Source organism: Elephantulus edwardii, unplaced genomic scaffold (genome assembly GCF_000299155.1).
Source record: "Elephantulus edwardii isolate Elephantulus edwardi_28Jun2011 unplaced genomic scaffold, EleEdw1.0 scaffold00063, whole genome shotgun sequence".
In the NCBI taxonomy this organism is placed as follows: Eukaryota; Metazoa; Chordata; class Mammalia; order Macroscelidea; family Macroscelididae; genus Elephantulus; species Elephantulus edwardii.
This window is the reverse complement of record NW_006399813.1, coordinates 8,809,313-8,834,295: the sequence shown is the minus strand read 5'-3', so window position 1 is coordinate 8,834,295 and position 24,983 is coordinate 8,809,313. Positions and strand designations below refer to the sequence as shown.

At 47.8% G+C, this 24,983-nt stretch overlaps 1 protein-coding gene across 2 annotated transcripts in view; it reads left to right on the top strand.

The window, feature by feature from the left end:
- PLXNA2 (plexin A2) overlaps window positions 1-24,983 on the top strand; it is a 297,126-nt gene that overhangs the window by 210,747 nt on the left and 61,396 nt on the right. For both annotated transcript variants that reach the window (XM_006887939.1, XM_006887940.1), the window contains 3 exons: window positions 3,394-3,594; window positions 5,342-5,438; window positions 9,905-10,095. In XM_006887939.1, the coding sequence (XP_006888001.1) occupies window positions 3,394-3,594; window positions 5,342-5,438; window positions 9,905-10,095 (489 nt within the window). The remainder of the gene's footprint in view (window positions 1-3,393; window positions 3,595-5,341; window positions 5,439-9,904; window positions 10,096-24,983) is intronic.

Genomic DNA, 24,983 nt, shown 5'->3' with positions numbered 1-24,983 from the left:
AAACCAAATCCTTAAGACCCTGCTGCTGAAATTTAAATGTGTTCTCTGAACTCCCCAGAACTGAAAATCAACTGGTCAGCATTTACAGTTTGCCAAGTGGCTTAGAGTCTGAAAATATCCTCTCTCGTGCTCTCTCTCACACGTGCTCTCACTCTCTCTCTCTCTCTCTCTCTGTCTCGCTCACTCTCTCTCGCTCTCACTCTCTTGTGCTCTCTCTCTCTCTCTGTCTCTGTCTTGCTCACTCTTGCTCACTTTCGCTCTCTCTTGTGCTCTCTCTCGTGTGCACTCGCTTTCTCTCTCTCTGTCTCTGTCTCGCTCACTTTCGCTCGCTCTCACTCTCTCTTGTGCTCTCTCTCATGCTCTCTCACACTCTCCCTCTCAGAATCTAAAAATATCCTTCCTCCCTCCCTCCCTCCCCCTCTCTCTTTCTCTGTGTGTATACCTCATCTCATTATCCTTCCTCCATATTCTAGTCTAAATTAAAATTGCATTGTATTAGACTCAGTGGACATTTTTTTAAATCACTAATGGGAAGTGTTCTCTGATTTTTCTCCCCTTCTTTGAGTTCAAAACTCACTCCCATTGAGTCAGAACTGACTCACAGCCAACCCTCAAGTGGGCTTTCAGAGTCTGTAAATCACAGAGGAGGAGAATGCATTTCTTTCTCCATTGGAAAAACTGGTCTATTTGAGAGCCCCAGGAGCAAGACATTTGACTTAGTAGTGCACCTCCCTGCCCAGTGGGATCCCAGAGTTTCCTGAACTCCAAATCTAGTGCTCTTACTATAGGGTCCTGCGTTTGGGGTGTTGGTCATTTATGTTTGCTTGCTGGGTTTAAGATTTGATTTGGTTTGGTTTGGTGCTGTTTTATGAGGGAGTTCTCTTTATGTTTGAGGAATTTATTTGTTCCTTAGCTATAAGTATATTAAAACTTCTGTCAAGGGTAGCCACAGCCAATGAACATAAGAGTACAGTAAGGGACAGGTTTAGGAGTTGGCAGCTTGAATGACTGATACATAAACAGGGCCCTCCTTGCTCTGGGGTTCCTCCTGATGCTGTCTCAGCAGAAGGCTTGCCGCCTCAGTGTCCCCACATGCTACTGCCCTACAGGCAGAGAGAAAGTATTCATGGCCTCAGAGGCTCACCCAGGCCCTCCTAGATATGCTTCTGTAGGAAATGCCCTCTAGACCAGTTCTCCACAAATCCTCCACATCCTAAATAAACAAGGGTATACGGATTCTGTAATCGTGCAACTCCAGACATAAAGAACATTTCCAAACCAGCTTTTGGGCCTCGAATTTCTCAAGTATCATAAAGTCCAGAGAGGCAGTTTAACATTCATGCCTAAGGAATCCAGAAAATCGGAGCTAGAAGAAATCTTAGGGATCTTGTAGCCTGTTGCTTTATCTTATTTCCCGTGTTCCCCACACAAACAAGTATCCTCTACCCTGAGCTAGGACATGGCTCTGGGCTAAAGACTGAGGAGAGGGCGAAGAATAAAATACAAGCTGATCTTTGAGGAGTGCACAGCCCAGTGGAGAGCAACAAGCCACCCTGGAACAGCAGTGTGGAGGTCTGGGGGTGACCACGAGAGAATGGGTGCATCCACTCTGAAGACAAGAGCAGCAAAAGGGGGGGGGGCTTTCCAGAGAAAGTGATGCTGCACTGAGCTCCAGAGACTGACTCAGAGCTCATCCTTTAGAGGGGACACAGGCCAGGAGGGGAGGAGGGGGTGGACGGGGAGGAAAGGGAGATCCCTCTTCCCAGCTGCTGTGAAACCAGTTTTGCCTCATCATGACCTCACGCACGTCAGAGTAACGCTGTTCAGCACAAATTTTTCAGAAAAGGATAATTTTTCTAAGTAGGTCACCAGGCCATTCTTTCAAGTGCCTCTGGGTGGATTCAAACCACCAAACTTTCAGTCCACAGCTGTGCCTGTTAACTGTTTGAACCAAGTAAGGGAGACAGCCTGTTGGAACTCAATACATTCCAGAGGGCTGTACAGTGGGCTATAAGAACGGCAGCAATAAGAGGCAGACCGCTGTCAGACCATAAAGGGCCTGCAAGTGAGGCCATGAGGAGAGAAGTGACCGCCTAAGGCCATCCTGTCACGAGAGATCTACTGGCTATTAGACAAGTATTCTTAGCAAGGGTTGCCTCTGGCATTAGGAAAGGAACATTTTTTTTTCTTTTTTGGAAGTATCCCAAAGCTTCTAGAACTTTCCAAGATCACACATCCCCAGGGATAGGGGAAGATGCAAGCCCCCTTAGACCACTCAGCCAGAGCAGAAAGAGTTAGTGTTGTCAGAGGGGCCCAGGGCTGTGAGGTCCCTTTAGCTTGGAAGTTAGCAAGCCTGGCACTCCGACCCTAAATAGCTTTAGCACCTTTTGCATGCGTCAGTTCAGCATCCACCCCACCACGTCTTCTCAAGCACTCTCTCTTAAGAACCATTGTCCACAGCCAAGGAAGAGAAGGATGGATTGCATACACACGCACAGAGAGAGAGAGAGAGAGAGAGAGGAGAGTGTCCCTGGAGATAGGAAATAATACCCTGTGGAGGTGGTTTCCACATTCCCACTGTCAGAGGCGACCAGGAATGGCCTTCCCCAAGGGAGAGGCAGAAAGAGGGCAAAAGCCAATGGCGGAGACCAGAGCTGTGGGAGGTGGTAATGTGACTTCCGGCAGAGAAACAAACAGTATCTGGAAATAGAACTGAGTAAAATAAATCTCCCTTTCTCACTTTCTCTCTCTCTTGGTCCTTCTGATAGCCCCTCCCTGCCAAGACTTTCTTTTTTTGGGGGGTTTTGTTTTCCAAAGCAACATGGCATTCACGCAGGGCCTGGTAATGAAATGAGATAAAAAGCCAGAGCTAGTGCTTAGAGCATTGCTGGGAGGGCTCGATCCACCTCCTGGAAAGCCCCTCGCAGCCGGAGCTGGGAAGCTGACGCTGCCGATAACAGGACGCCTCTGGCATTGGACAATGCAGGGGCAGAGACGCTGGAGCTGGGTAATGAGATGAAACTGAGAGGTGGGGGCTCCAGGGCTGGGGCCAGCATCGTGAGGAAGCTCTTTTATCCTGTGTCTCAGGAGATAAAAATCCACAGCCTGCCACACTGGTGCTTTAAAATTCATTCCTAAATGGTAGCATGCACACCGGATGAAGAACAACTCTAGTGGGTTGGAGATGACACTATCCAGGCCCTTGGAGCTGGGGGTGGGGGTGGGGGTGGAGATTTCATTTTCCCTGCTGACTTCTCATGACCTTTCCATGAGGTAATGTCCTTCTCATGGGCAGCCCACCTGCACTCAGAGGGTCTGGCCCACTGCATAGGCTCAGGTGAGGGGGATGGAGTGAGCCGGGAACAGATGGAGTCTCTCCGTTTGTCCCCACAGGACTGCCCCCAGCTGGTGCCCACAGACGAGATCCTGATACCAGTCGGAGAGGTGAAACCAATCACTCTGAAGGCCCGAAACCTCCCGCAGCCTCAGTCCGGCCAGAGGGGCTACGAGTGTGTCCTCAATATCCAAGGAGCCGTCCACCGAGTCCCCGCCCTACGCTTCAATAGCTCCAGCGTCCAGTGCCAGAATAGTTCGGTAAGAGGGCCCAGGAGCCCACCCTGCCTGGAGCAGGGCTTCCTCTCACACACCCACTGCAACATCTAGGCCTCAGCCTGGCCCACTCAAGCTTCTAGAACTTTCCAAGCCCACAGACTGGTCCCACATCCCCAGAGATAGGATCCTGCCAGCCCCTCAGACTGCCCAGCCAGAGTAGAGTTAGTTACTGTAGTCAGAGGAGACCCAGAGCTGTAAGGATGCTCAGAACAGAAGTTAAGAGCTCAGTGACCTTCCCTGAAGTTTAAAAAGCACCTCTTTGCCTTTCATGCAACTACAGGCACCCCAAATAGTGTCACCAGTCAGGTGTGATAAACTGGGGAGTACTACCCAGGAGGAGCATGGGAGAAGAGAAAAACAGAACGCGGGGATGCGCTGAGGCGAGATGGGAGGACAGAGAAGGGGGACACAGAGGATTCCAAGAGCAGCAAGGGTTAAACCAATCCTGAACGCCAGACAGAAAGCCACGAGGTGTTTAATTATAATACTAGCCCAGCGAAGATCTTTTTATCTGCCAAGTCCCTGTCTCTGACTGTGGGGGGTCAGCTCGGAGATGTGGGGAATTGAGGAAGGGGGGGCATTTGACGTGACAAAGGTGTTGAGGGAAGCTAATTCGCCTGAGAGAGATAAAGAGAATCTGGGCCTCTTATCAGGGAGCTGTCAGATTCCCGGGTCACAGGCGCTTGATAGAATTTGTAATCGGTGGAAGGCCGCCAAGCACAAGGGGAAGACGGGATGAGAAAGGGCCGGAATACAACAAAGGAAGGGAAGACAGCAGGAAGGGCGAGGGCAGGAACGCTGACAGTGACATGTCACTCAAGGCTGGGCCGATCCCCATGGAGGGGATTCCCAGGGGTCTCCTTCACAAAGAGGCAGGGGGCTTAGCTACTGAGAGGGGTCTTTTCTGAAGTGGACGAAGGGCTTAAAAGTCTTCTGTGGGACCAGCATGGCAGAAAGTTGACGCTTGGTGCCTTTTGTACTAGAGCTGACAAAGCTGTGCTCAGAACGTGGTGGGCATTTTTCCTGAGGGGGGAGAGAGAGATCTGTCACAGAGCATGACCAGCAATGGTTCAGCAACACACGTACTCTGTCTGCTACATACATACTCTGGCCCAGGCTCTGTGGGGTTCAGGGAGCTTCGGGCCTTCCTTCCAGAGACATGGTCTTTCTAGAAGGACTAGACTCATGCCTAAAAACACACACACAAGAGGGCAGATGGCTTGGGGAAGATGGGAAGATGGTCCGGGAAGCCTTCAGGAGAAAGGCAGATGAATAAGGACATGTTGAAAGAATAGAGGTTGTTGTGAGAGGGAGGCACCCTTTAGGAGAGAGGAACTAAAGGGGGACACAGGAAGAACCTTAGCAGGCGTGTTTGGACAGAGAAGTCTTGAGGAGTGTCTGTAGAGCAGTAGTGGAGAAGGTTGGAGAAGCCATGAGTTAGATTACAGAAGGCCTTAGTTGAAAAATGGTGTCGATGGACTTGCTTGCAGCTCAGGGATCTGGGCGACATAGTGGCTATTAGTGACTGGGAGCCTGAGGACAAGTCACAGGGACACCGCGAGTCGCACATGGGGTTCCCTGATTGTCCCCTGCTTAGAAGGAACCAGAGTCCCTGCTTTCTTTCTTGCTGCTGTCCTGGTCCCAAAGATGCCAGCCAGTAGCAGCCCCCCACCACCGGTCCCCATAACAGAGCCTCATAGGCCATGTGCCTCTTCCCTTCGCCTCGTAGTACCAGTACGACGGGATGGACATCAGCAACCTGGCCGTGGACTTTGCCGTGGTGTGGAATGGCAATTTCATCATCGACAACCCTCAGGACCTGAAAGGTAGGTGACCACTTCCAGGGAGAGTTTTGATCTTGCCTCGACCCTGAGACAGACCGAGGCTGGAGGGATCAGAGCAGCGGCCTCTGGGCCATGAATAATGCACTCCCTTGTCAGCTGAGCTCTTCAGAGGATCCTAAAGCAACATTTGGAGCCATCAAAGGAGTCCTGTTGGGCGTTCTGTTTTATTACAACCACAGCATCTGCAGGTCGGCTGCCGCCTCATCCACCTTATTCTTCAGCTCCCGGAGGCTTTGAAGTATCTGCGGAACCTGACCTAGGAGGACATCAGGCAAGGGAGTCCTGCCAGCTCCCTGAAAATGGAGAGATTGTTTCCAATCAGGCTCTTGTTCCCTGTTCGTGGCCCCAGTCACTGCACAAAGGAGGGTTATGAGGTGGTTCTGCTGGTCCTGGAGCGTGTGGGAGGGACCGAAGCTCACATGTAAGAGAAACGAAGAGGGCGCCTTCTCTTATCATCCTGGACTCCCGTATGACGTTCCTCCTCTGCACCCCATAGACACTAACCTCAATATGCGAACTTCACGTCCAGCCCCTGCTCTCAGGATCATCAGGACAATTCAGACGGGAAGAGCAGCACTCCCTCTGAGCTAAGGGCTTTCACTCAGTGAGCTGAGAATACGCCCTCCTCACAATAACTCTGAGCAATCTCTCCTGATGCCTTTGAACTGTGATGATAGAGAAGAGTATTGAACAAACCATGGGCTGCCAGGAGAACAAACGGGTCTAGAGAAGGTGAAGCCAGGCTGCTCTTTGGAGGCAAGGATTTTTAAACTGCCTCTCACATACTTTGGGCACACGGCCAGGAGGAGGGACCTGTTCTTAAAGAAGGACATCATGCTTGGAAGGGTAGAGGGTTAGCAAAAGGAGAGGAAGCCCTTAAATGTGATGGCTTGACACAGTGACTGAGGCTATGGTGGTCCGTGTGGCAGAGACTGTGAGATTGGCTCAGGATAGGGCAGAGTTCAGAGATGTTGTTTCTGTGAGTCCAAGTCAACTCAAAGGCACATAACAACAATTCTCATGTCCTAACTGAGGAAACTGAGACCCAGTGAGATTAAGAAATGTACCAAGAATCAGATAATCGGAGATGGAGCTGGGAGCAGAATCCAGCCAGCCTAGTGCCAGAGCCCTTACCCCTCTCCACATTACCACTGTCAGGCTGCTGTGGGATTTGCACCCCCTTCCCCTCAGCCTTGATCCTTAACCCCATCCTAGCACGTGCACCCTCTAAGAACAGGGCTCACCACTGTCAAAAAGCTAGAGTTGCTGCAGCTTCTCCTGCAACCTGCTGGTAACTCCACAGCACAGTGAGGGGCTAAGGCATAGGACTGGATGCACGTCTTTCAGCATCTCTGGAGCTGCTGCTGATGTCCCAGCTGATGCTACTGGTGCTGGGGAGAAAGGAGCTGAGCCAGGGAGAATTTTGAAAAATCTATCTCTTCTCATACCCAAGCCAGATTTCTTCGCTGTTAAGAGAAAGGAGACATGTCCCCTGCTGAAGTTCTGGGCTTGGTTCCCAGAGGTTGCCTGTGCACCTGGTGCTTAGCGAAAAACAGCCACATCCAAGCTGTCACGTCAGAAGCCACTCAGAGGCGGCTCTTGACGCCTTTTAAGAAGTTCCTTAAGTGCCTGGGCAGCTCTGTCTTCACACTTGCATTCCGCCCAGCACCTGAGTCAGGCAGGCCTCAGAGACACTGTGGGTTCTATTTGGGACCACCACAATAGAGCAAATATGACAATAAAATGAGTCACACAGATTCTCTGATTTCCCAGTGCCTATAAAAGTTACATTTACATGACAGTCTATCGACTGCACACCAGCATTATTTCTAAAACCTGAAATATAGTGAGAATCACCAAAATGCAACACCAAGTGAAAAAATGCTATTGGAAAAATGACTTGTTCAAGCAGTATTGCCAAGGAGCTACAATTTATAATATTCAATATCGGTGAGGTTCAATAGGTCGAGATACATCGGTATTACCAAGCGCTGTGCATGGTGTGTGGGCAAGAGAGCTAAGGTGCTTAAGCACTCAGGTTCTAGAACTCAACAGACCAGGGTTCAAGTCCTGGCTCTTACACTTAGAGTTAGTGAACTTGGAAAATTCAGCTCCCTCTACCCTAGTTTCCCCACGTGTGAAGTGGAAGTGTGGGCCACCTCACAGAATCCTCGTGAAGATGAGATAGAAAAAGGCATGTGGACTGTTTGCAACATGTTAATAAATATTTGATGTGTCCTTATTCATTTTAAGATCCCCACATGCTGTCCCCCACCTGAAGAAGCTATAGGCTTGGTGGTGGTGGTTGTGGTTGTTATTGTTGTTGTTGTTCTTGTTTAGCCCCATCAAGTTGGAGCCAACCCGTAGCTGACCTTCCAGCAGGTTTTCAGAGGCAATAAATCAATGGAAGGAGATTGCCCGTCTTTCTCAGTGGAGCAGCTGGTGGATTTGAACCATGTGCCTTTGGGATTGTACCACAGCTTCTTAACATTGTGGTTGTGTATCATCAAGGCAGAATTGACCCATGTCTGACCTTCCAGTAGGTTTTCAGAGACAGTAAATCTCAGAGGGAGAGATTGTCCATCCTTCTCCCATGGATCAGCTAGTGGATTCGAACTGCATGCCTTTGGGATGATTACAGCACAGTTTCTTACCACAAGGCCACCACCACTAGGCCATCTTAAATATAGTCCCTGGAGCTGGGCCCAAGGGATGTTTGACAGAACAGAGGATAAGTATAAAGTCCGAAAAAGTTCAACCTCATGACTATCGGGTCGGAACTGACTCATAGCTCACCCTCCAGTGGGTTTTCAGAGGTTGTAAATCATGCAGAGAAGAAACTGACCATCTTTACCCCTCAGAGCAGCTGATGGATTCAAACCATCTGCCTTTGGGTTGGCAGCACAACTCCTTACCCACTAGGCCACCAGAGCAACCAAGAGATGCATGAAAAGTCCACCCTTTCCTGGGAAAAGTACTTGGCCTCCAGCATCAGTACACCGCTCAGGCTGAGAGCTTCAGTCATCTTGGCCAGAAGAATAAGAATGACTTTCTGAGAATTTGCTTCTGGAGTCAGACTACTTGGAATGCTGAAGTTAAAAAAAAAACCCAAAACCAAAGATATAAGCCTCAGACTCGCCCCCACAGTTCCACTTTTCACATGGCACGGTTTTCAGCTTGTAAGGGGGGAAAAACAAAGGTTAAAGATTTTCAGAAGCCAAATGTAACCTGTAAGTAGCCAGTATGCAGGCTCAGGAGATGTACTTTCCATCCATGAGGGCTGTGAACAGGCCAGCGTCAATCCTCAATCCTTGCCAGCTCTGCTCCTTGCACTGCCTACTGCCTGATCTTCCTTAAAACTCAGATTAACTCCTCTCCTCCCCATTGTTATTGTTACTGTTGTTGAGCACCATCAAGTCAGAACCTACCCATAGCTGACCTGCTAGTGGGTTTTCTGGGGCAGTTAATCACACGAGATGATATTGCCCATCTTTCTTCCACAGAGCAGCTAGTGGATTCAAACCACCTGTCTTCAGGATTGCAGTGCAATTTCTTGCCACTAGGCCACCAGAACTCGTTGGTACTGAATCAGTTCTGACTTATGGGTTACCCTGTGTCGGGCTGTGTGCCATAACATTGCCCATGGCTGTGGGATTTTAGACACAGGTTGCCAGGTCTTTCTTCTGAGGCACTTCTAGGTGGGCTCAAACTTCTGACCTTTCAGTTAATAACTGAGTGATTCACTATTTAGACTCAAAGACTCCTCTTGTTGGTCTATACAATATTCAAAGTGTCGGGCAAGCTCCCTGTATCTTCACCCATAATCAAACAGTAGAGGAAATTGGAATTTCAGGGTTCCAGTTTGGGGCAATAGTCAGTGTCAAACTCTGAGAGTCATTAAATCTCTCTTAGAGCTTCGCATTTACCTGCAGAGGAGAAATGATCTCTGCATCTTGCAGCGAGGGCCAGATGTGAGAGGAAGAGAGGCAGCAACCTAAGAATGTAGCTTGAGTTCAAAGAGAGGATAATAACCATGTACAACATCAGATGTGCAGCGGGCATTGTGCTAAGCACTTAATAGAGAATGTCTCATTCAAGCCTCCCAACAAACAATTATCACCCCATTTTATAGATTAGCTAAATGAGGCTTAAGGTGGTTAAGTAATTTGTTACGTTGCTAGGAAGTGGTGAGGCCACAATTAAAGCCCTGCTCTGACTCAGGCTCGAGCCAGAACTCCGAGCTCATGTTCCTCTCGATAGTGCCTGTTAAATGATGAACAAGAGGCTCTATTTATTATTAATCCATCATCAGTTATTCCTGCAATGATCATGATGATCGTTGGTGGTATCCACGGTCGGTGACAGTTTCCATCATGCCTGTAAAGAGAGGGTGAATCACGAGAAGCCCTCCCCAAGCCATCTGACAGCCCCCACCCTTCTCTCTACAGTCCATCTCTACAAGTGTGCGGCCCAGCGGGAGAGCTGCGGCCTGTGCCTCAAGGCTGACCGCAAGTTTGAATGCGGCTGGTGCAGCGGTGAGCGCAGATGCACCCTCCAACAGCACTGCATCAGCCCTTCCAGCCCCTGGCTCGACTGGTCCAGCCACAATGTCAAGTGCTCCAACCCCCAGATCACCGAGGTGAGTCACCCATGTCCCAGGAGCGAGTGGGAGATAGCAAGAGCTGGCCCCAGGGCAGTGGGGGAATAGTACTTGCACCTTTGTGAACAAATTTTGGCATATGCATCTCGTGTGTGTGTGTGTGTGTGTGTGTGTGTGTGTGTGTGTAACTAGTGCATGTACACACCCTGCAGAGAAACACACACAGCCGGCTCCATCTCCCTGCCAGGCCAGCTGAGCCAGGTGGGGATGAGAAATTCACTCCATGGTGGGTGAACATTTCAGAAAGCAGTTTGATCTTTTCTCAGCCAAAATGATGTGACTTCAGGAGCTGCATTGAGCGTCAGAGTGGCTCAAGTTGAAAATGCAAGAAGAAAGTGAAGGCAGGCACCATATTTGCCACGGGGCCATTTCTCAGGGTTTACTCTGTGCCCCAGTTGGCGTGTGCATTTTAATGGAGAGAAATAGGTAATTCATTATCCTGGTGGAAAAATGATGTTTTCTGAATAGCAAATTGCAGAGGAGGATGAATAGATGATGGGGATGAAAATGCAGCTGCTTGGGCTTGAATGGCCGGGGAGAGGCATGGGCATACTTCACTTTGGTAGTATTGTGTACTCATCACTCTTCACCACTCCCTATTCACCAACTGTCATTTGGGCTTTGAAAACTAATCACGCTTTCCTTGTGGTGACTGGAATGAAGGCAGGGGTGGGTACCGCTGTGGTCTGCATATTTGAGGAAGCAGAGAGAAGGTATGGCTTTTCTGCCACCTCCCTGTGTGGATGCCTAATCCCTTCCCGTGCCTCGTTTTCCCTACGAGCCAAAGAAAGCCATCCTGGCTCTCATCTATAACACATAGATTGCTGGCAGCTTCTAGAATGTTCCTATCATCACACAGAGCCTTTATATAATTTTAAAATAGAAATAATCCAAGATCAAATTGGCATTGTCAGTGTGTGTCTGACAAAGGGCTATTTAGAGAAAAACTTGTGTTTGTTTACTGAGCCATAGCCCTGCGTGTAGCATAGCACTCGCATTTAATCGTCATAGCAACCTTGGAAAGTTAAGTATTTTCATGCCCATTTTACAGGTAAAATAAGTGAGGCCCAGAGAAGTTGAGTAACTTGTCCAAGTTCACACAAGAAAATAAGTGACACAATGAATATTAAAGATTCTCTCAAAACTCATTATCATCGGGTCAGAACCAACTTGTAGCTGAGCCTGCCGCAGATTTCTGGGTCTCTAAATTGTATGAGAGGAGAGTACCCAGCTTTCTCCCACAGAGCTGCTGGTAAACTACCAGAGAGGAGCTTAGCAGCGTTAGTAAACCATTTTTAAATGTTCCTTTTTTTTTTAATTTGCCAATATAGCATAAAATGTCCTTCCTTCATGTCCAAACTTCTCCTAGCTGGTAATAGCTCAGATAGAAGCCCCATGTGACGAAGGTTCAAGTCCACCCACAGGTGATGTGGAAGAAAGGCCCGGCTGTCTGCATCTAAGAAATTATTCCTTACAAATGCCGTGGAGCACTGTTCTACTCAGACACATGTGGGATTGCCAGGAGCTGAGATGAACGCCACAGCAACAGTTGCTAATTTGTCTTTGTTTCCATAGACAAGGTAGAGTTCTATCCATCACCATGACCCTTTATTCTCTGGGAAAGTGAGGCAATGTGGGAAAGTATTTCTACTTGTCAGGAATATCCAAGTCAGAAGGTGTTAGGAGGTGTAGATGCTGCCCCTCAGAGACTGGGCTTCCTCATCCTGGAGTGCTTTCTGATGTGGCCAGAGACACTCACAGAATCCGTCCTCGGTCTTCATCTCACTGGGAGAGTTGGCTGCAGAGGCTCAGCTCCCTGATGCACCCCGGGCTCCATGCCTCCCCCCTCCTTCTAGTGATTTCTGGCAAGGGCTGCCTTAGCACAGTGCACCTGGGTAAAGGCTCTAATAAAGAAGGTAAGCACGGGTTGATTTGTGCTTACTTGTATTTCTATAGTGAGTAATTTCACATGGGCTTCAGAAGAGTGTGTGAAACTGTTCACTACACATTCACAAGGAATCCATGCTTGCTTGACTTACTGGATGCTCCTGTCGGAGAGTATAAATTTGCAGAGATATTTTAATTCTATACAAAGGTGCTGACAGGTCAAAAGAGATGGAAGCCAGCCATATACAGAAGTAAACTCTTTGATATGGGGGCAGAAGGATGTAGAATTGTTCACTACAGACCAGAAGGTAAGCACTGGTAAACTGTGCTTGGCTTATTTATTGGGTAACCTCGCACTGGGCACAGCTCTGGGGTTCTTGCTGTCGCAAATGGCAGTGTCTGCACATCTGTAGTGGGGGTAGCTTCAGCTGAGGGGGGTCATAAGAAGGCCTCTCACCTTCACCACCCAGACAGGTGTTTGTTCTCCAATAGCTGGGAGCCCCCAGCCTGAAGACAGGGAACCCCCTGCCTTGGCCCCCTGCTCACTGACCTGGGACTGACAGGCTGTCTGTTTCCGGGTCCTCAGGGGCACCCAAGCTACACTGAGGCTAATTAACCCCCTGAGGTAATTAGGCTGTAATTGATTTTCCCAGTGAACATATCAGCAGGAGCCTGATGCCCCAAGCGGTGGTGTCTCCTGCTGGTATTTTTCAAGTTGGGACTGTTGAGAAATGAAAGCACATCTTTTGGGGAGAGACAAAGCCATACTATGTCCCAAGCTACTCAATAGGACATGGGGGGGGGGGCCTGCAATTTTGTCCTTCGTCACTGGTTTCTGGAATCATCTTCTTTCCTTTTTCATTTTCTCTGCCAGGCTATTCTCCTTCCCAATGAGAGCAGTTCTTTTCTTTCTTTCTTTTTTTTTTACCTTTTCAGTTTTTAAAATGATTTCACACTTACAAAAAGGTATAAAAATAGGACAAAGAACTTTCATATACCCTTCACCCAGATCCTCTGAAATTACCATCTTACATAACCATAGTGCAATTATCAAAATTAGGAAATTAGCGTTGATACGATTCTACCATCTAATAGCCGTGCTTTCCTCTCCTTGTGCTGATTGCCTCAATGATGTCCTCCTCTGCTCCAGCATGCAGTGCAGAAGGACATGCTGCGTGTTGGTGGCGTGTCACCTCAGCCTTTGAATCCTCCAGCCTCCTTCATCTCTCCTGACGTTGGCCCTGTGGAAGAGTGCTGGCCAGCTGTTTTGTAGAACATCCCTCAGTTTGGACTTGTTAGTTAGTTATTTCCTCAAGATTAAATTCAGGTTGCACTGTTTTTGCTAGAAGCACTAAGAATGCATTGGGTACTTGACCTAAGGGCCCAGACTCCAAATGGCCAAATCTTAAGTAAGATGTTGTTGTTATTTTTGTTGTTGTTGTTGTTGTTAAGTGCCGTTGAGTGGCAGGCGACTCATAGCGACCCTATGAAGGAGAGTCCTCGACGCTTGTGCGCCTTTCATCCTCTCTCCAGGTTCATAGGGTTTCCGGAGGCAAGCTGTTATGGAAGTGGATGCCACTCCTCCTTCCAAGATTGTTTTCATCGGGGAGCTCCACCCCACTCTCTGTCTGCATTGGGTAGCCAACCATTAACGCATTTGACACATCAGTGTCACAGTGTTCAGCCTCACAGCAACCACAAGTGACCGCGGTACAGCAACTTGTACACCAGGGCTATATGACCTAGAGGAATGTCTGAACAAAAACAATCAAAGACAGGCCCGAGGGCCGCGGATTAAAAGTCACCCACCTTTGGCTTGGTAGCATCACTTTCTGTCCACTGGGCCAGCTGATCTCTCGCTCTCTCTGTTGATGTTATTGTTGTTAAGTACTGTTGAGTCGCAGGTGACTCACAGCAACCCTGTGAAGGAGAGTCCTCAATGCTTGGGTGTCTTTCATCTTCTCAAGTAAGATGAGCAACCAAAATAATGATAACAATGTTGATTTTGTTGTAAGGTGATGTCAGGGACCCTGGGAACAACAGATCTGACCCTCGCCCTGCCCTGTGCCCTCCTCACCCTCCCTGACATACTGAAGCCCATGGTTCGTCACTGGACCAATGTCTTGTTGAGGGTCTTCCTCCTCTCTTGGGCTGACCCTCTACCTCTCATAGCTTGAAGTCTTTGTCCATGGACATTTTAATAATGATAATAATGGACTACAATCCAGAGACTAAAATGACCATCTACAGCCCTTTTTACTATAAATAAGAAAGCAAATAAATTTATAAATGGATAAGGTAGAGTTCTTCATACACTGGAATTCCAGCTGGTAAATACAAGAGACATGAAAACACCAAATCAATAGAAACAACTGTTTCGGGCAAGAATGATCAGCAGACGCTAAAATTGGTGGGAAAAAATATGATGAGAAATGGGATATTGCTATAGTCTCAAGAGATTTCCTACTGGACACTTACAAAATATTTTAAAACTGTAAAGAAATCAGGAAGACATCACCCTCACCAAATAATTAAAGCTACCATCACCACAAAATGAGAAGAAATCAACTTTGTGTGACTTCTGAGAAGATGCAGTAAGGTGGATACTAATCTATCTCATTTCTATGGGATTTTTTAAAATACAGCTGGAGTTCTGGTGGCCAAGTGACAAGAAGCTGTGCTGCAATCCCAAAAGCACGTGGTGCAAATCTACCAGCTGTTCTGTGGGAGAAGGATGGACAATCTCCTCCCATGTGATTGGTTAACTGCCTCTAAAAACCAACTAGAGGGTCCACTACGGGTCAGTTCCAACAATTCGATGGTACACAACGAGGGCAATCTATGAAAACGGTTTTTAGCTCTTGATATTAGAAGTTACTTGGAAGAAGAGTCAGCTCATTTGCTTTTCCTCAGCTTTCTCAGCCAATTGATAAGTTGTTATGTGCTATTGAGTTGCCTGCAACCCATAGCGACCCTATGCACAGCAGCTCTGAACCTTGCCTTGTCTTGCTACTGGGGGGTGTGGGGAGAGAGAGAGAGAGAGATTACTGCTCTCCCTTCCTCCTGCTCACGGTAATTATGAATAAAATTTAATCTCTTGGTGCATGTGCCTGTTTTAGCCATCTCATATGAGTGAGATCTTTTTCTTAAACCTTGATAAATCATTGGAATTCTACAAGGTATCCCACCACAAGCTTTTCTACATGCCTCCTTGTCCCCAGCATTTGTCATGAAATTGTCTTTCCTCATCAGGGCAAGTTCATACACAGGCAAAGCCAATTACTACACAGATCCTTGGTCAGGGGTGAAAAAAGGATTCTGTGCTGCCCTGTGGTGGCTGCTGGGGGTGGCAGAATTTCCAATCTTGGAAATAGTTGGAGGCTAGAATGGGGCTGTCCTGCCTGAAATCAGCAGGGACATAATAAGATGACCTCAAAAGAGTTCTACTTTCAGAAAAGGAGTGGGCTCAAGCTTATTTGAGTGAACAGCTGTGTTTTTACTTAACCCCTCCCTACCCCCAGTGTCTCCATGGCAACCAAGCCCACCCCTGGAGACCCATCTTTTATGGCAGCTTCATGTAGGACAAGTTGTACAGCCTATTGAATTTCCCAGTTTGCATAAACTTCAGGTTAGGACCCCCTCAGGACTCACCGTCTGCTCCTTCTCAGCCGGCTCGTGGTGTGATAATGATGCTGTCCCCTGTGGGAAGCATCCCAGGCTGTTCCCATTCCAGCTGTCATCTCAGGCAACTGTGCACATGTCACCTGTTCAACCCCGGGAACAAGAGAAGTGCAGAGGACTGGAAAGCCCACGAGATGCCTGGCCCACCATGTTTCAGTTCTACCGGACCTGTGCTACAGGCTCGGTGGGGGCATCACTGAGGCAAAGGCTAAGAACTACTCAAATGGAATGGCAGAAAGCACCTCTGGAGGAGCTATGAGCCGGTAGGATTCAGCATGGCAGATAGGGTGCTGAGCATGCTTGTGGAAAGAGGAACTCACAGACGATAAAGGGACTTTGGAACTAATAGGAGAGAGGTTTCTACTCCAAGTGGACATCTCTGAGCAAAGAGAGAAGACATCAAAGTTCCATAGATTCACACAGTAAGCAAATATTTGAGAGGTGATCATTATAAACTATGCAAGGCACTAGGCTTATAAATTGTCACTTTAACAAGTGAGTCCTGCATGGCTTGCCCAGCATAATAGTCCCAGGGTATGTTTGAGCATTGACTACCTTGAAGAGGGCCAGAGTGGGCTACCCTGCAGGCTGCTTCCTGCAAAGGATTTAGGACCAAACAACTAATCTACACAGCTTTTACAGTTGTCCTCTGAGTAGAAAGAAGATACCAGCAGGGAGGAAGACCTCCATAGCTAACCAGGAAACTAAGTCCAGGCATAGACTTTAAATCAAGAAATCCATTGCCAGTGCGTTGGTTCGTACTTATGATGACCCTATGTGTAGTAGAACTGCAATGGCGTTTTCTTGTCTGTAATCATAAGGGAAGCTGTTTGCTTGGCCATTCTTACAAAGTTCCACTGGTTAGGCCGGACCTCGCTGCTGTTGGTGATTGTCTTCATATCAGTTCTGACTCAGAGCAGCACCCTGTAGGACAGAGTAGAACATTGCCTAATCCTGCACCAACCTTCAGTCATTGCTACGCTAGAGCCCCTTGTTTAACCACTTTGTCAGTCTACCTTCTTAAGCTGCTTCCTCTTTTTCATTGACCCTTTCATAGATGGCAAACATGATGTCTTTCTCTGGGAACTGATCTGTCCTGGTCAAAGCATATAGGAGGAAATCTTGCCATCTTCACTTCTAAGGAACGTTCTAGCTATAGTTGTTCCAAGCAATATCTTTCTATTCTCTGGCAACCCATAGTATGTTCGCTATTCTACACCAACACCACAATTCAAAGGAATCAATTCTTCTGTTTTCCTTAATCTTTGCCTAGCTTTTTGCATGCATATAATAAGGCAATTGAAAATATTGTGGCATGGGTCAAGTACACTTTGAGGCTCAAAGTAATATCTTTGGTCTTAAACATTTTAAAGATAGTTTTTTCAGCAGACTTGCTCAATGCAAATACATTGGGTTTTTGTTTGTTTAATTTAATTTTGTCTTCATTGTTGTACATTTTATTCCCCCTCCCCCAACCCACCCAGCCATGCACCCCTTGTTCCAGATTGTTGTAAAAAATATAATGCCTAATCATATATTCCTTTTGGACAGTTCTTTCCCTAATCTAATCTAATGCAATGTTCATTATCTGTCCACTCTTTTCCCATTCTCTAACCAACCTCCCCCTCCCTGCCTGTCCTATTTTATAACAGCAGAGTTATGCAATATTTGTCCTTTTGTGACTGAGATATATCATTCGGCATAATGTCCTTCAAGCTGCCCTATATTGTGTAATGTTTTGCAAGCTCATTGTTTTCCAATACTGCATAATATTTCATTGTTTGAGTGTACCACGGTTTTTCTATCAATTCATTTGTTAATGGGCACTTGGGTTGCTTCCATCTCTTTGCTATTCTAAACAACACAGCAGTCAACATGGGTGTGTATACATCTGTTTGAGACATGGCTATAGTTTCTTTGGGGTCTATTCCTATTAGTGGAATTGCTGGATCAAATGATATTTTTATTTCTAATTTATTGAGAAGGTGCCAGGCCACTGTTCTGAGGAAGAATGTGTCATGTGACAGTATCTTCTATCCTGAAGCCTAATGTCTTTCTTTGTCTCTAGAGTGGCATGAAATCAGGGGCACCAACTTAAGCAGTTTGTGTCCAGGGTTCTTTCAAGTCAGCTGTCTTTCTCACAGCTCAGTGTGCCAGCTAAGAAAGCTATTCTTTTGCCTGTTTGCAGCTCTCTGTTTCAAACTCTGTTGTCCTGTTTGGTTCCTGGGATGGCCCCCTTAGAGGCAAGGATCCTCAAATGGAGGGACCTTTCCCCAGGGAGGGCTTCAGTCCCTTCTCTGCCCTGCATGACTAGCCTCTGTTTGCAATCTTAGAATAGACTTTACCTGGGGCTGGTGACCTAGCCCATAGGGACTTACCCTGCCAACCCAAACGCTATGCATATCTAGCAGTTCGAATCTACCAGCTGCCCAATGAGAGAAAAATGAACAGTTTCTTCCTGTGTGATTTACAGACTAAGAAACCCACAAGAGGGTCAGTGTGGGTTAGCTGTAGGTCAGTTCTGATTGGACAGCAATGAGGTTTTGAATGAGTATAGGATCGCTGAGTCAGAATCTACTTGAGAACAGGAGGGATCTAGTTGTCTTCCTGAAAATAACCTATTGCCAACAAGTCTATTCTGACTCATATTGACACCACCCCACCCCACCCCCAGAGGGCAGGGGAAATGGCTCTGTCGATTCCCCGTGTGGAGGTGTAGTCCATACTGAAGGTGGTGTGGTCTTTGGCCTTTAAGGAAGCACACTGCTTCCCTTTGGAGTGGCTGATGGGTTTTTACTGCTGACCTTTATAGTTAATAACTGAGCACTTAACTACTGTGTCACAAGAGTTCCTAAACATAGTTCAGTTCATACTTATTCCCAGAAGCTTTAAAAAACAAAAAAAAAAAAATCTAAGAAGGGGATTCAAGGGTGCACTTGAGCTTCAGTGAAATCACCTCTTACGTGAGAGGTTGACATCACTTCAACGACAGGTGTTCTTTGAGGTTACCAAACTCACAGTCTGCCCTTTCTCTGGCTGTGCCCTAATGGAGTGATGCGTAATTAAACTGAAAGCTAGAAACTTCCTGCTTAGTGGCTCTGACTGCTCAAGCGTCTCGGCTGATGGAGAGCCTGGGGGATCACACACACAGTGTTGGGGTCTGCAGGCAAGAGCAGATGTCAGGGGAAAGGAAAGAGAAAGGAGGACAGCCATGCAAGCCCCCAGTATTGGACATCCCAGGGTCACCCTGTCAGAAACCTACCACACTTTGAGTACTATAGACTGTCCCTGTATGTTCGGGAGTCACCTGCCACGGTGCACACTAATGCAACACTGATTTAAGGAGCGAGGACACTGGTTTTAAATTTGTCTTTCCATTCACCGCTGTGTAGCTTCTCTACGGATGCCTTGGCTGGGGCAGGTGATTAGCATATTTGACTAGAGGTGTGAGAGGGGCCTTGGAGGAATGGCCTGGTGATCTACTTCCCAGAAACGTGACCATTTAGATCCCATGGCTCACAGCTTCCCTCTGACAACATCATGAGTCAGGGTCGACTTGACAGCAGCTGCCTTTTTTAGCGTCTCTATTAATTAATTTTTCAATTTCAGTAATTTCCCCTGCACCTCACTATCCCGTGCTTGGGGAATATAAATTATCTTTAATATTATCTTACGTACATGTAACTGGGAAAGAAAATCAATTGTAGAAAACCTTGTACATTGTCCTCTGAAACCACGCATAAGTGGTTTTTGTTACTATGATGGTTTGCGATGATCCATCGCTCCTCCACTTGCACAAATAATTTAAAGTCAATTTTTTTCCCCCTTGGATTCTCTCTGGTGCAAATACATGTGTAAAACTGTTTGAAGAGCTGGGACATTTACAAGAATTTATCTGCAAGACCACACCAACGTCTCTGCAGGAAAAGCCAAAAGCTACCTGCCCTGGGCCAGAGCAACTCGCCGCAAAGTTCTCCACAAATAAATATATAACTCTGCCAGCTTTCCAGAGAAACAAGCCAGCACTCTGATCTCCCGTTCATTTATTTGCAAGCCTCATTAATATAACATCACTGCAACAAACAGCTAACGGGGGTTGGTGTCAGGATGAATAATGGAGTTACTCTGCTGAGATAACAATTAGGTTTTGAATGTACTATCAGCTAAGACAGAGCCAGCAAAGATTCACGCCAGGCGGGAGTGCTGGCGCCGCTGGAGCCGCAGATTCCTGCAGCCCTCCTCAGCTGGATGCGGGCCACTGTGCGGCACCCACACCGCGTGGGCGCAATGTGCATGCCCCGCCGAGTCAGGAAGGAGCACGGCCCTTTGCTTTCTTGGACCCAGCATCCAGGTGTCTTTAAGTATCAGGATGGCATAGAAAAACTTGCAAGTAAGAAGTTTGCATCACTGCCCTCTAAAGTTAGGAAAATATTAAGCAACAAGGAAGAAGTTCAGTGCCCTGGAGAGGGGCTGCTTGGGACAGGATGCTCCTGAAAGCCCAATTTTGGTCACATGAACTTTGCACCAAAATGTGAGCATTATTAATGGGAGAAGCTCTTCTTTAGCTGCTGTGGGAGGCCCAGTTGTCAGCTCTCCCACTTCCTCTTCCAAATCCAGCCCTGACAGAGTGCAAGCAAGAGCCTAAGGGGATCTACTGAGACCTTATCGGAGAGGCAGCCCAGGGCATGCCAGGTATCCTCCATGCCAGCCACTTCCTCTGCCCAGGTCAGGGGTCTGCCCTTCAGAGTTCCCACCAAGGACAATACCCAGAGATCCCACTAGCACAAGAGCCGTGTAAAACATAGCCTCTCTTTCTCCGGACCACAGCTAGCCTGACTTCTGTTCTGACTTTTTACTCTCACTAACAATGAGAATATAATGGTTAACACTGGCCAGATGCATGCTTTGTACTTACCACTGCATTTATACCAATTAATACCAGGTGCTGTCAAGTTAACTCTGACCCAAGGCAAAGCTTTGAGTATCAGAACAGAACTGTGCACCACGGATATCCAGTGGCTGATTTCTTGGAAGTTAGTCACCAAGCCTTTTAGAGGTGCCTCTGGGTGAGCTCGAACTTCTAGCCTCTTCATTATTAACCAAGCACATTAACTGTGTGCATCACCTAGAGATGCCAGGATTGAACTTGATACCTTAAATATATTATTGTCTCATTTAAACCTCACTGCAACGTTGATGATGCAAAATCTAGTTGGATCATTAGTTCTGTTTTATAGATGCAGAAACAGAGCACTTTTGAGGAAAGAGAACTTCTTCAGATCACACTGTTACTGTGTTTTGTAACTAGGCTTTACCTCGCAAGAGCCTACATGTTTGACCACTGGATTATTTTCCTCTCTTTCCTGAGCTCATTCGGAACTCTAAATCTGCAGAGCTAGAGGAAGAAAAAGGCTGGCACCAAGTGCTTCATCAGTCCGACTGCAGAGATGGGAAGAAAGCCAAGAGTCCCCACTCCCAGCATCATTTGTGGGCACTGGACAGGTGTGAGGAGAGACAACACAAGGGCAAAGCCAAGGGGAAGTGCAGACAGGCACAGGGAGGGAGGTAGAAGAGCAGCTCCCCAGCCCCATCAGTCAGCCCATCATCTTTGCTGTGGGGTTGGAACCAACACACAGCTGACTGCAGAGAGGTGGGAATATAGCACGAGTCAAGAGGTGACCAGCACAACTGACTACAGAGCTCCTTGGAAAGGAGCTTGAGACTGCGAAAGATGGAAGGGGGACCCAAACCAAGGAGACCACTGAGCAGGGTGGACCGGGGTTCTCCTGGGGGATGGTCCAGGAGTCCCTGCTATCGGCTCAGATCAGTCGCTCAGGCTCTGATGTGCCACTCACTGTAGAACTGGCAAGTTGCTGCCCCTCCCAGGGATGCTGTTCCCTGGTTTTGAGCCCAAAATAGGATAATACACATAAAACCCTTGAACAGTGTCATGCTCATCAAAAGACCTAACAAAGCAAGCAATGTTGTTGTTGTTGTGTGCCATCAAGTCAGAACCACACAGGTTTCCAGAAGCAGTTTAATCATACTGGGAGGAGACAGCCCATCTTTCTCCCACAGAGCAGCCGACGGATTCTAATCTAATCCTTTGGGTTGGCAGTGCAGCTCCTTACCACTAAACCACCGGAACGCCCTACCTGAATCTTCTGTAAACTCGAGTTAATGCTCTGCTCCTGCCATTTCTCTTGGGGTTTTTTGTGTGGTTCCGACTCAGTAGACATTGAGAACAGAAAAGAACTGCCTCACAGGGATTGCTAAACTATAATCTTTGTGTGAACAAATAACCAAGACTTCTCTCCCACAGAGTAGGTGTTGGATTCAAATTGCCAACCCTTTCAGTTAGCAGCTGAGCTCTTAACCACTGCCTCACCCAGGCATCTTGATATCTCTATTAAAAGGATGTTGTTGTTGTTGTTGTTGTTCTTAAGTGCCGTCGAGTCGCAGGCAACTCATAGCAACCCTATGAAGGAGAGTCCTCGATGCTTGGGTGCCTTTCATCCTCTCTCCAGGTTCATAGGGTTTCCGAAGGCAAACTATTATGGAAGTAGATGCCACTCCTCCTTCCAAGCTTGTTTTAATCAGGGAGCTCCACCCCACTCTCTGTTCGCATTGATTAAGAGGATAGATGGGGTAAATGTTTCTTGAACTCAATTGCTAACTGAGAGGTTGGAAGTTCAAGTTCACCCAGAGGGACCTTAAGGAAGGCATTAAATCTACTTCCCCAAGCTCAGCCACTGCAAACCTGACCGAGCTTAGTTCTGCCCTGACACACCTGGTATCTGCATGAGCCTAATTCAGCTTGACAGCAACTGGCTTTGAGTCGTTGGAATAGGAATCTGTAGAACGGAGGTTGGGCTTTGTGAGTTCCCCACCAAGCTCCTCTGCACCCTTAAACCTCCACCCTGTAGGAGCCCTCCAGCTCTTCTCCCTCTCCAGGACTTTGCCCACATTGCTGCCTGAGTCTGAGCATAAAGTGGCCAGCACAGTCCTCCTGGGTGCTCCCCAGACTGCCAACCCCCGAGCCCTCCAGGGCCTCCTGCCCGGGCGCCCCTCGTGCCGCCTTCGGATCTCCCCAGCTGTAATTAATGGGCTGCATCTGCTCTCACCCTTGGGCGGCTTTATGGCACCGTTCCCTCCGAACTGTTCAATTAGTGGCTGCTAGAATCAGGGCGCGTGCAGCACCGCGGCGGCTGTTTTCCAGGTCAGGGCACCCATGGAGGAAAACAAACATGATGGAGTCTGGCAGGAATACAGATTGGGCTGGGGTGCTCCTGCGCTCGGCACGGCTCAGCCAGGCGATACTGCCCTGCCTGCAGGTTGGGTGTGAGTAGCTATGGAGTGTGGCTTCCCAAATTAGAGGTCCTGCCAAGCTTTGGGAGGGTCCCCTCAGAAGAGGGAGCCTGCCTGATAATGGGCTGCTGTTGGCGTCTGTCCTGTTAGCCTAACCACACCAGCTTTATTCCAGTCCTGCTGGCCTCATCATCCTGGCTTCCTGTGAACACATAGTGAAGGAGTTGGGACATTGTGTGCCATCAAGTCATAACCAACTCAGAGCTGACCCTCCAGCGAGTTTTCAAAGGCTGTAAATCATGTGGGAGGAGATTGCCTATCCTTCTCCTGAAGAGCAGCTGGTAGACTCACACTCCATGCCTTTGGGTGGGCAGTGCAGCTCTTTGCCACTAAAGCCACCAGCCATTTCACTCCTGGGCGTAGGCAGTAACTTCCTCCAGGGTCAGGGCTCTAGGGCTACTGTACTGAAATCTGTGCTGAAACGGTTTCTGTATTTCCTTCCTGAATTATGCTGATAGTAAGAAACCTGTGCTAATGGTTCAAATCCACCAAACTGCTCCACTCCTCCTGTGCTGTTTACAGCCTCTGAAAACCTGCTGGAGAGTCAACTATGAGTCTATGAGTTGGTTTGAACATAGTGGCAGTGAGGGAGAGAACCACTTAAGGTGCCAGCACCTTTAAAAGTAGGCAGAGGTGGTTCAGTGGTACGATTTTTGCCTTCCATGTGCAGGACTCAGGTCTGATTCACAGCCGGTGCACCTCCAGCACAGCTGACATGTCTGGCAGGGGAGGCTTATGTGTTGCTATGATGCTGGACCCGTTTTAGTGATGCTTCCGGACAAATGAAGACGAGAAATGAAGTCCTCCCAAAAATCAGCCAGCAACCCCCGTGTGGGTCACAGTGATCCGGTCTGCGCATGAGCACGGGGATAGCACAGGCCCCAGCAATGTTTCAATCCATCGTTAACAGTGGCTAATAACTCTTAAGACAAGGTGTTAATATGACTTAAAGCCCCATTAAGGTGCCAGTAAGGATTTCACAAAGCAGAAAAGAACAGTAGAGTGAAAATGAGGGAAGGAACCTCAAAGAAGGAAAGGAGTGTGGAAAGATACCAAGGACTGGCCTCCATGCCCAGTTGTTAATGTCCAACGCAGTTAACGGAGTGTGAGAAAGGACAGGGGAGGTCATCTGCTCCTGCACCCCATGCTGCACCGCTTCCAGACCACCACTCGAACTGCACGCCTCCTCCAGGTCACTCCCCTTTCAAAGGCTGCGTGGAAATCTGAGAGTCCAAAGAAAAGCTTCTGTAATGATCAAAGGCTTTCGAAAACGAGATCTTCTGAGAACAGGCTAACAATTGCAGAGGAGCAGGCCACGGGTGACTTAATTGCTGTCTTCAGTATCTGAAAGATGTTTGATGGGGAGACTGCAGTTCAGTCCTTCATTTGATGAGAAATGGAACCAGAAATTGGCTTAAATTAAAGCAACAGAGCTGGCAGGAAGCACATCTTGGTGATTTCACTGTTAAAATACCGCCTGGCTGCCAAGCAACACTTCGGCATTACCATTCTTCCACTCATCAGGGGAAAAACACCGGTTGTTCTAGCTAAGTTAAGACTAGTGCTCCCCAGGGACAGAGAAGCAGGGGTCATGGAGTGATGGCTACTCTGTTCCAGACAGTGTGCTAAGTATTAGGTCACTAAGCTAGAGTAATGTAGTCCTTGTTCCCCAGCAGTTACTGCAGGCTGGTGGAATTAAGCAGTTACTATCTGATAAGGGATGCACCTGTCTCCATACCTTTTCAACCTGTATGCAGAACAGATTATCCGAGAGTCTGGGCTCTATGAGGATAAATGTGGCGTCAGGATTGGTGGAAGATCTATTAACAATATATGTTATGCAGATGACACAATCCTGCTTGCTGAAACTGAGGAGGCCCTGAAATGCTTGCTGCAGAGGGTCAAGGACTGCAGCCTTCAGTATGGATTGA